The sequence below is a fragment of the Corvus cornix genome, chromosome Z, assembly GCF_000738735.6.
Source record: "Corvus cornix cornix isolate S_Up_H32 chromosome Z, ASM73873v5, whole genome shotgun sequence".
Taxonomy (NCBI): Eukaryota; Metazoa; Chordata; class Aves; order Passeriformes; family Corvidae; genus Corvus; species Corvus cornix.
Window position 1 is genome coordinate 74,072,119 of NC_046357.1, and position 12,089 is coordinate 74,084,207.

General features: G+C 42.6%; 1 protein-coding gene across 3 annotated transcripts in view; it reads left to right on the forward strand.

The window, feature by feature from the left end:
* Positions 1 to 12,089, forward strand: part of HAPLN1 (hyaluronan and proteoglycan link protein 1) — a 55,485-nt gene that overhangs the window by 17,510 nt on the left and 25,886 nt on the right. For all 3 annotated transcript variants that reach the window (XM_010409863.3, XM_010409866.3, XM_019292120.3), the window contains exon 2: positions 9,609 to 9,734. In XM_010409863.3, coding sequence (XP_010408165.1) covers positions 9,635 to 9,734 — 100 coding nt within the window. In that variant the 5' untranslated portion in view covers positions 9,609 to 9,634. The remainder of the gene's footprint in view (positions 1 to 9,608; positions 9,735 to 12,089) is intronic.

Sequence of the window (12,089 nt, forward strand, 5' to 3'; positions counted from 1 at the left end):
TGCATCATGATTTTATCAAGCAAGTTGCAAATGGTCCAGTTAATTCTCTCCTTTGCATTTTCTGAAATTTGCTCAGACTACTGTGGTTTTCCATGACGAGGGTGTCACACCAGCGCAGAGCGCTCGGGGGAGTTCCTGCATTCTTTTCCGTATTACACCTTTTATTTAAAAACATGTCCTGAAATTATCTTTATTTTCACAACACTCACTCTTAGTGGTTCGGAGTGGAAATGGAACTGCCATTTTCCTCTCTTTCTGCCACACCTTCGGGATGTAAGGTCTGTCTTCCTCACATTTTGCTCATAACCACTGCAGCAGGCAGGGAGAAACCTCCTGCATGACCAAGCACTTCAGCAGCCAAGCCATTCAAGCCAACCACAAGTGCCTCCATTTCATTTGCAGATATTTAATGATCCTTATCAGGGGGAACAGCAGTTGCTGCTTAAAGCAAAGAGTCCACTTAGGAAATTACTGGAGTCAGATACCGTGAGAGAAGTCCCAGTGATGAGAAAGGTGCTTTGCTGGCAATGTTGAGTGCTACTGGGAACAGGTTTGTGGCTCTGTGTGGATCAATAGGAAGCTCCATCTGAGTGTGCCGCATTGTGTCATTAATAGCATCAGCCAGGAGAGTTTGGACCTGTCATGAGGGGGAAGAAAAAGATTTCTGCTTGAAATAGGAATTGATTGGCCTACTTATATTGAGGTTTTTGCCAAAAATCAGGTATACAAAAACAAAAAAAAGGGATCCCCTTTGTAATAACCTAGTCCTCTTCTATCCACTTTCCCCTTCCTCCTGGGCAGTTTTTCACAGAGCAAGCAAGTTCTGATCTAAAACTAGCTGTGTTTCTGTCCTCCGTGCTAAAATGTCTTTATGAAGGCTGTGAAGTTTTTCTACAGCTTAAAACTATATCCTTTCCTTAAAGGATATAGTTCCTTAAGCTCAAACTTATTTATGGCCCCACTAGTTCTGTTCCCAAGTCTTAGCTGAAACATTCTGTAGCTTCCCTGGCATTTACTCTCTGATATATTTATAGAGAGCAATCATATCCTTACTGAGGTGTGTTTTGCCAGACCAACCAAGACAAGCTCTTTTGGCCTCCTTTTATGAACAGGTTTTCCTTTCTTCTGTTTGCCCCAATAAACCCTTGCCTGAATGTGTCCCATTCTAAGCCACCTCCTCCTCCTCCTCCTCCCAGGTGACCAGGAAAGTGGGCAGTCCTCATCTGGGCACAGAACTTTTCTGGTGTGGTCTACCTCTCATGAAGCTCTTCTCCACTGCTGGCACATTTACTGTTCATGTGTCATGAGCAACCACTCCCTCACAGATGTATTTCTGCAGCACTGCCAGTTTGCAGCTTCAGTTTTCAAATTATTCTCCTTTCCTCTGGAGTCTAATACATCCTTTTCCTATTTCTTTCTAGTGCTCTTTTTAACTTACTTAGTTCAAAGTGCAGAACTGCAGTCTCTCTATGTCAGTATCTACAACTGCAGGTATAGAGAGTCTGGACCTTTGAAAAAGATACTAATTTCTGTCATCTTTCTCAGATCTGACTGACCAAAGCTGACTGTGTAACCCTCTCTTAACATTTTTTTTTTTTTTTAAATAAATGAGTCATGCATTTTTGGACTCAAAACAAAAAGTGGTTTTTCAGACCATAGTTTTAATTTGTTGTATCCTTGTTATTGTTGATTCTTTTGTAAACCAAGCCAAAAAAAAAAAAGGTAAAAAAAGAAAGGTGTATGCATAATATTGAGGTGACACTGTTTACTTTTATTAAAGTTTGAAAGGGTTGCCTTTATTTGGAAAGATTTTCCTACAACCATCCGCAGTCTTACAAATGTTTATTATTTGTTTTCAATAGAGTTTAGCTAACAAGACTTTAACTAAACAATCATATGACTCATGTGTTTTTCCAGTATTCTCAGGCCTAAGATACTGCAATGAAAAGATAGTTAAGAAAAGCAGGGAGGAGGAGAAATGGTACAAGTGGACATCTGAATGCTTTCCTGTGTGTAAACATGTGGCCAGCTATCACACAGGGTATCAGAACGTGGAAATGGGTGGTGGCTTTCAGTGCTGGGTTCGTGAAGAAATCCAGTTCCATTCTAGGCGCTGATAAAATCTCATTGCAGTGATGCCACAGCCCCTTCTAACTCTAAAAATATTCATTTCCACAATACCCTTTGAGCAACAAAAAACACCATCATGGTGTCACCTCTAGGGAGCTCAGAAACAGAAAATTAACCCTCCCCATCACTTGCACCTTTCCCCCGAGGTCCCACATGAAGGGTGGAGAGGGCAGGGTTGAACTCAAGTCCCCCCACAGCCTGAGCCCATGGCCTAACCCCTAGACCTCGCCCCTCTTTAGAGCAACTGATCTCAGTAGAAAGTATGCTTTTCCATTGATTGCAGATTAATCCAATTAAAAAAAATTGCTGAAAGGGTTGTGCTTTCACAAGTGATCCCCATCTGGCTTTGATCTGGCTGCACCGCCAGCCAGCTCTTCACCACCACATAGCCCAGGAAAACTCACGTATCTTTGCAGCAAGAAGCAGATGTTTGATGAAAACAGTGCTGTTATAAACTTAAAGTGTTTACCTTCTCAGAAGCAGTGATTCAATGGGGACTTGCATTGGCAGCGTGGAGCAGCAATTTGAAAAAATGCAGGGCATTACATCACTGTTATTATTTCTTTATGAATGTGAGTGGCTTTTTAAAGTCATTCTCAATGACATTGAGACTGCAGACACTGCAATTCTCAGACCACAAGACAAAAAAAAAATAAAGGCAGGAGGACAGGACCAAGTTCTCATGGTTGGCTGGACAAGGAGTCCTGTTTTATGCTTTGCACCAGGATCCATGACAAAAATGTTTTACTGCTGGTAATTCCTTACAGCAGGCTGGCACCAGCTCCCTCTCAGGAAGTCTGGCAGTGCATCTGTTCTCTCACAGAGTGGCATCCTTGAAGGATGTGAAGGCACTGTTAATGCTTTTAATTTTAATTTCTATATTGCCCGTACCATCAGCTTGGCTGGGGACGAGGAATGGGGAGTCCACCAAATTAAACGTGGGGCAGTCAGAAAGGAGATGCTGCACCTCCCCTGGAGAAAACAGAGAGCATCTGGCCTGTTTCCAGATCTCACAGCATTAACATTACATGGACATTTTCTTAACATTCCCATGACTTTTACAGTATTTCCTAAGCGAAAAGTCTAAGACCAAACTGTGAGTGGTGATCAGGTCACTCGCCTTGAGTGATCAAAAAACCTGAACAAGTTTGGAAAGCAGCTGCCTGCAGTGACATGGAATTCGTACAAAGAATATCAGTAGGTGGTTTTCCTGGTTTCTTTTGAATTCATTCTTTTCTGACATTTTCCAGAAAATAAACTTTCTCTGTCCTTGTAGGGCGGTTGAGGCATGTTGGTGTTTGAGGCTCATTTTGTTTTCCACATGCAGTAACAGTTCTCCCACCAAGGATATGCACACACTTGATGGGAACTGGAGAAGGTTTAGATTGTGTAAATTCACCTTCTAGGTCTGCTTCAAAGCCCCATCATCATTTCAGTGCCTGGGAGGGCATGGGACATCTCTGTGGGGAGATGTGGCATGGGTTGTAGGAGGGATGGGCAACTACTCACCACAGAAAACTATGAAATAGGACTACAAGTTAGAAATACTAATTCTTGTCATCCTGGGTGCTGTGCCTGGCAGAGTTTAGAGAGTGGTGTTGCTTTGGTGCTCAATAACCTGAAAATTGCTAGTGGGAACTAAAAATCCTAGAGCTTCCCTACTGTCCCAGTCTCATCCTAATTAGTTAAATTTTAAAAGTGTCCACTATGCTTAATGGGCTTTGAGTACCTTCTTTGCCTTTTCATTGCACACAAAAACTTCAACAGTTCTGATTGATTAGAAAAGGTGGGTGGACAAGATTAACCATTCAGTTTAACGCATGAAATCTGGCACAAGGAGTTCAGGTACAGAAAGGCAGTTCAAGCTCCCAGAGACAGCAATCATACTGAAAATTCTTAGTAATATAACCATATAATCAAATAAAATGAGGGAGAGAGATCAAGTTTTCTTACTGACTCCCAGTGACCTCCAGGCTTGCATGCTCAAGGAGAGCTTTTTGCTGAGGAAGATGTCAGAATACAAACACAATCTGTCTGGAGAGACAGCTCTCAATTTTTTGAAGACCACTGATAGGTGGAGATTGCAGTAAAAGCAATCTTCTCTAATGGAATGGACTGCAAAAAAATGTGTCCAATTTAAAAGCAAAAAGCAGATTTACCTTTCTGTGTTATCAAAAAAAACCCCACCCCAAATATTTCAAGGAAAGCCATCCAAATTCCTGAAATAAAAATATATTTATACAGACCATTATTAAAAACAACAACAACAACAACAACAAAACAAAACAAACAAACAAACAAAAAACCCTACTGGAGGCACTGAGTGATCAGCATTCCTTCCAGGGTAGATCTCTGTGCTTTGTAAAGCACATTTTCTTTATCCCTGATTGTATTAAACCTAGAGTACCAAATTTTCCAGATCACATGTCCTTGACTGTACCCTATAAATAATGACAGAAGTTCTGCTACCCCTTGTTCCTGGAATAAATTCCATATTTAACGCAAGGCAGGCACTTCAAAGACTGTAAGGACATTTTCTTTCTCTCTGCAAGTCATTTATCAGCATTCCTCCTGAGGAATTAATGGACTGCAGGGGATTCCAGATGTCTTTGGGTTGTCATGCTGCTTTTGCACTGAGCTGTTCTGCCCATGGCTGGAGAGCCACGATACCAACCTGTTCTCCAGACAGCAACTGTCTGCCACCTTAGATGGCCCCAAACCTCACACAGGCTCACAAATTGCCTTAAATACTGAAGTACCATGGAAGAAAGAGGCCTTGGAATGCAATCTTTAAGTCATCCTAATAGAGAATATAAACATTGTCATTCCTATGCCGCCAATTGCTCTTTCTTTTTACCACGGCACCAGCCAATTCTATTTTGCACTTAGCTTGTGGACCCGTCTGCTGCATCTGTCCTGCCTTAGTTCCATCACCCTGGAGGACTTTTTAAAGGAGAAAAACTTGTCTTCTTAACAAAGTAAGTAAATAGCAGAATCCAGAGCAGGTGTTGTAAGGGTAAACATGGCAGGAAGTGGTTTTTCATTAAATTTGGTGAACTGAGGTCTCAAGTCTGCAGCTGGAAACGAGTGGTTTACTTTTGCCTTTGGAGAACGGATGATTTCTGGAGGAGATGGAGGTTATTCAGAAACAGAAATGAGCGGACAAAAGGCATCCTGGGTCAGTCGAGCACACACCTCCCTTGCACAGACCACGCTGACCAGGTACAAACTGCCTTGTGACAATAGTCTGGGCTTCTGAGTGGAATGTAAACATTCTACCCACAGACACAGGGGCTCAGGTGTCCACAATCTGCAGCTGAATTCCACTGTCGTGGTTTGACTCAGCTGCCAAAACCCAGGCGCTTACACAGGCAGATAAGATCCGATCTTTAGGAGCCTCTGGACAGAGCAGAAATCTGTTTAATCAGCTGGGCTGAAGTGTTCTGCTCCAGCTCTAGTTTTAAGAAAAGCTGCTGAGGGGTATGTGTGAGTACTGCCTGGACTGGTCTTCCTCCTGTTCTATTACCCTCCAGAAGAGTCTAAAGATGAGAGGCCCTTCATTACTGCTGCTGGCAGTGTCTCCCTGAAAATACACATATTTTGTTCCATTCATAGATATCTCTCCCTGCTTAACACCAGCTCCCAGATGGATCTGAGCTCCACAGAGAGGAGCCTGTAAAGGCTGATATTGTACAGTAGGTTTGTGCATGGGTGTGATTAGTCCGCAGATTTGGGGTTATTTCAACCCCAAATTATCAAGACTGATTTTATTGATTCTGTTGTCTGATTTAGATAGCACTGATTCCTTTACTTGCTGGGCCTCCCTGTACTAGATTTAGAATACTCCACAGAAGGGCAGAAAGTTTTATTAGGAAGTCCTCTGGAGGATCTGCCCAAGGAGTTTGGGTTTCTTTTGTGTCCTTTTGTGTTCAGGCTTCCATGGGTTTTTACATCTCAGGGAAAGAAGCATTTGATATAATACATCATCACCTCTTCACGCCAGACAAAGACTAACTCCTGTGAGCAAAAAAGCTTTCCATTTCCACAGGCTTTTAACGACTGCCAGAGAGAGAATGTTGAGGTAGGAGGACCTTGTCCTCACACGGTGGATGTTTGCATGTTGTGTGGCTAGACAGCAGCTGCAGAAGTAAATAAGAAATATGTCATTCTATTCAGAGCAGACATTGGCAGGCAATGCTGTTTTTCAGTGCTCTGCCCTTCAGAGAAATGCTTGCCACTTATGCAGCCAAATTGCTTGAAAGCATTCTGTAAATTGTCAGAATATTATGTTAAAAGACAAACACTGGCACTTCACAACCTTTTAGATATGCCAGCAGCAGATGAGTTAAGGCTACGTAAGTATTTAAAAATGGTGATTAATGTCAGAACTGCAAATCGTATCTGAGAATGAACAGTTCTTGAGAATTTAAACACTGTATGTACAGTGACCTTGAATGTTTCCCTGAGCCTTGAGGTTCTCCCTTTAAAACTGCTTCCCAGCCTCTTTGTGTCCCTGTCCAGGGAGATAGTAGATTCACAAACTGCAGTAATTGAAACCAGTGTGAATTTCTTCAGCATGACTAATCTTTACCATATCTTACAAAAAAAAAAAAAAAAAAAAAAGTCACTCCCAGCCAAGATTTTATTAATTTTAATATGAAAACATCCACACCTATCATGTCTCCCCTGAGGTCATCCCAGGCTCCTGCAGAAATGGAGTCTGACTTCTATTGCTTTGGCTAGAAGCTGAGGATGTGAATTCCTCTGATTAATTGCTTTTTGGATAACCTACAAAGTACCAGGGGTCAGACTCTTGGCCTGGTAACATTGCCTTGGCTTGGTGCCTCCTCTCCCATCATGGGGAATCCCAGGAGGAGAGTGGTACCAGCTCGTTCCTCACTTCAGGCACACACATTTTCTCAGCTGCTGCTACCAATGGCACAGTCTCTGCCTATCAACAAATCTAAAGTGCCACCATCTTGGGTAAATCCCACCCCAAAAAATGTGATGGTCTGCAGCCACAAGGTTGCCATGTCTGTGGCATGTGGGCTTGTTCAGGTGGATACTGAAGAAAAGGAAAAGCAGGTCTCCAAATCATCACTGGCCTGCCTCTCATCCTGCCTGTGTGATGCTATCACATAAACTCTCTAGGGTAAGATCATATTTGCCTGGAGGTGCAGGTAACTATCCCTAAAAGGTATATCCTGCATCCTGAAATTCTTTGTTCTGGAAATCATCACCCGATGGTGCTGCACGGAGGAATCTCCCCCACCAATTTATGGAGACTTAGACAAGGAAGGGAGGCACGTGTGGAGTTCTCCATCCATGTTACCAGGAGGTGAATCTTTCTCTCTCCTCAGCAGAGCCTCACGCCCTGTGCACATAGTGCTCGGCAGAGGCACGGCTGCTGTCCCCAGGTAAGGCCCTGTGACTGTTTCTTTTCACTAGTGCCCCAGTAAAGGGCAGATTTGTGGAAATAAATAAAGGCAAAACGCTGATGAGCTGTTAAGGCACTCCCAGGGCAGGTCTGCAGAGGCCCTGTGGGTTTTTTCCCTCACTCAGAAAGCCCAGGAGGTTTTGCCTCCAGCGTAGGCTCCAAGCTACAGTTGGAGGTGGGAATACTCCCACAGACCTTGCCTTCCAAATCCAAGCTTCTCTGTTAAACAAACCACATCTAAATCAATAAAAATCATTAACGAAAAAGAACCATCACACGTTAGACAATAGCCAAAAAAAACCACACCCCAGACCCCAAACCTGAAACATTTTCCTCTCTGAGGGGGAAGGCGCGGTGTGGCTGGCGTGGGGTTTGTGGGGGACAGAGCAGTGTGCCCTGCTCTGCCAGGCAGCCAGGCCAGCGGTGCCACCGTGCAAGAAGGAGCATCCAGCTGCCCTGGGGTGACCCTCCCCGAGCCCAGGCTAGGGCTGATGTGCTCTAGAGGGAGCCACATCCGTCCTTGCTCTCCCCAATGGAGGTCACCAGCTTCCCAAGCTTTCCAGGAAAAAGAGGGAGTGGCCGCAGAGGCTTGAGTTACTGAGCGTGGACCACCTGGGAAAGAGAGTGCAGCCAGCACTTGTCCCACCTCTAGGCAGTCCACAGGAAGGATTAAGGGATGCTGAGTTGGCTTTGAACTCCCACCCAAACTGGCTTTCAAGAAATGGAAGGGCAGGCAAGTAAACGTGCATGTTCTGATAAGGAAAAACGGCAATAGCGTTTCTGCATTTCAGTCTGCAGCAGAGGTTGGTTCAGATTACAATATTTAGATCTAGGCTTGAAACACTTCAGGGCTTGTGTCTGTTTGGGGGTAGGGGACTGCTTTCAAAGCTCACACCTTGACCCAGGTTTTGACTGAGTGCTCTGCAAATTTTATGTGTTTCTAGCTCTGAAAGAGAAAAAAAAGGAGGAAAGAATTATCTCTCTGCATTTGAGAAAAATCATATTAATAATGCCACCACTATTTGATGATGGGGAGGGGAAAAAGCCTAGTCTCTTGAAAGGCAAAGTTGGGAAACAGCTACCTTTTATTTCAAGGAATCAGATTCATAAATATTACAGCTACAAAACACAACAGCAGCCCAAACCCTCCACATAAAACCTCTTGCATTTTATGCCTCCTTTTCTATTTCAGGTCCTCATTTGCCTAATTACTTCTCAGAGGCTGGCAGAGATTTTCCCTGCAGCGCTGAGCTCTGCTGACTGCAGAGACCCTACCTGGCACACTCAGTTAGTGCGTCAGCATTCTAGGTGGAAATGAATGAAAAATCAATCAGGGCAACTGCAGTGGTAGCATATTCAACTCTAACCTACTTTGTGTATGGTTTCAAATATTTCATTGTGTGTTTAGGCATCTTTTAAAATGGTAAGTGGATCTGAAGTGAGATTGATCTTCCTAGTCAGCCTAATAAATGTTTTGTCATTTTTACCTCTTAGCTCGAGCAAATTTGCCACCCTGACTGCTAAGTTAAGCTGCAGACTTGATTGAAATGCCAAAACCTACAAGAAGATTGTTTTAATCTTGAAAACCTATCACCAGCAGATTGCATCATGCACTGGATACAGATACAGTGATAGAGCTTTGATTGTTTTAATTGTATTTGCAGACCACATCTAGAGTACCTCCAGAAAACCAAAAGTACACCAGAACCTCTTTTGAAACACGGGTACTGCTCACTGTGTGGTCTTGCAACGAGTTTGGTTTAGGAATATTTGTCTGTGCACTTTTTTCTTTTTTTTTTTTTGGTTGCATTTCTGCATAGGCAGAGTTAAATATGGATTGCCAGTTTCATTTAAAGTCCACAATAAAAAGGTCCAATATTCATGCCTAAAAAATTAGTAGCTGTTGTAACTTCTTTCAGCTGAGTGGGTTCAATACATTAAAAAACCCTCCTAAGATCACTGCTCTAACAAGTTGTGCAGTGCAACACTGTGCAAGGTTTCCAACAACTCACAGTCCTCTTCCTATGTGATGCCCTTACAGTGAAGAAGATTCTTTTGGCTGTAAAGATGAAGAGTCTACTTTTTCTGGTGCTGATCTCTGTCTGTTGGGCTGAACCTCACCCTGGCAATTCAAGTCTGGAGCATGAAAGAATTGTTCATATTCAAGGTAAGGAAATAAGTGAGAAAATAAAAATATCCTCATATTGCTGTGGGAAACAGAATAATGTGCTTAATGATCCTTATTTTTTTTCTTTTTTTAATGCTGTCACACTGGTTTTTGAGTACTTGTATTACTGGGGACCAAATGTTTTCTTTTCTGGTTCTTTTGTATTATTATTGCTCCTAAGGAAAGTGAAAAAAAGAAAGTTGCACTGTTTAATAGCACTTAGTCACAACCTTGCAAAGGTTAGTGAGTAAAGTACACCATGATTTAAGACAAAGAGAAAAAGCATGCATCCTAAAGCCATAAACAACTGCAGTGGGCTGAAATACTTCAGTTTATTGTGGAATAGATTTGGTTTTAAGAGGTCTGTCATACTTAGTCCTCCACAGTACAGAAATTTATTGCTGTGTATTATTTTAAAGGGCTGAGCACATCAGAGATCATAATTGGGCAATGTAAATCAGAAAAAAAAATATATAGTAACTTACCCCAAAAGAAATGTGCTTTTCCTCATACCTTTAATTCACACTAAATATTATCCTGGCCTTCTGCATAATCCTGTTTGGTTCATGTTTGAGTCCCAGAGATTACAGCTGTGGCAGGATTTGAGTCTGCAGCACAATGCAGCTGTTTTTTCAGTCCCAGCTTCAGTCGTTGAGGGTTATCCTGCATAAGAAGAATCAGGGATTTTATGCAGTAAGGACAGGCAGAATGAACAGGGATTTTCCTGCTTTCACTCTTACCTTCCTTGAGCCTAGCTAAAATTAATTTTGCAAAATTAAGAAAGGCAGAATTACTGTCCCCACTCCCTCCTTCCCTCCCTTTCTCTCTCTCTCTCTCTTTTTAAAGTTTGGTTTCTTTCTCTCAACAGCCAGCAAATTGTGCTGTTTGAGTGTTTGTGTAAATATTAATTCCCGAACTAGAGCAGGTTACCAGGGAAGGCTGAACATTTAGGAGTTCACAGGAAAGCCACACAAGTTAAAGGCACCCTGCACCTATTAAAAATGGATTGTCAAGGTCAGACAAGGAGTAACAGATAGCTGCGCTCCCTCTGAGGAGACTCACAGGATGAAGGTCAAATGAATGTGTGATGTCAAAATGAACTGCTCTGAGATGATGAACACTTGTTTCCCAGGGCAAATTTCAAGCCAGACATCAATGTCTAATAAACATATATTCTGCCTTTTCTTTCTATAATGCAGCTGTTTATCTCTGAGCCTTATCTTTTTGGAAAATTAAATTAGTGGAATAGTCGGCACTTTAGTGTAATTCACAAGTGTCAATTATTACTAACCCAAATGGCTCAGAGCTGGCAGAAGTTTCGAGCTGAACCATTCCGCCTTCCCATGAAAACTCACCTATACCTCAAGTTTGTTCCCTCAAGGAAAGCTGGATAAAGATTTAAATGTGAGCACTACCACGAGCTCTGAACACCAGCTGGCTCAGGCTCTGAAATGCACAGGCAGACCACAAATCAAAGAGGCTGAAACTGCTTGGGACTTGGCATTTTTGTTCCTGACTTTTGCCCTTCCTCTCTGCACTGTGGAATCCCACCAGGGCTGGGATCCCTCTCTGCCCAAGGCTGCATAAGCAGATACAAATCCCACACCTGGAGATGGGATGGAGATCAGGGAACACCGTGGAACTGCTGTGTTGTAGCCTCATTCAAAAGCTGGTTTCTTATCACATTAACAAATCCAGCATCCGTCTCCACAGCTGAAATCCAAGTGACCTGTAGCTAAACTCCTCCTGGGTTGCATCCCTGGGAATGCCTTGGAATTACAAAAGGTGTGTGAATGTTGTGCATGTAAGTGCTTACACAGAGGTGAAAGGGATTTCCTGAGACAGAGAAGGAAACTGTGCTATATTTCCCATTCTTTACATCATGTAATCTCCTCTAGGCTGAGATTAATTTTTTAAAAAGCTGAGTTTCAGATCTCCTTCCTGCAAAAGAGTTCTGCACCCTGCTTTTCTGATGTGGAAAATGCCCTCCTACTTCTCCATGTTTATTTTATAGTCTTACTCTTCTCCTGCTGTTGTCCTTTGGCTTCCTTTTTTTTCTTCTTTGATGTTTGCTTTAAAACATTATTAAGATAACACTGTATCCCCACAGCTATCACTGGAGTGTACTTTTTCAAATTCTTCTCTAAGTGTATAACCTCCTGATTACTGTACCAACTGGGTACTGTAACCTGATAATGTCAGGAATTCATCTTTCCACTGGCTCTCATCCGAATTCTTACTCCTTGAGTGCACCCAGCCAGGACTTTATTCCAGATAAAGTTCTCATTTGGCCTTAATATTTCTGTTTTCCAGTTAACAATGCTTTGTTCTTCAGACCTTGGATCAAATTTGCTG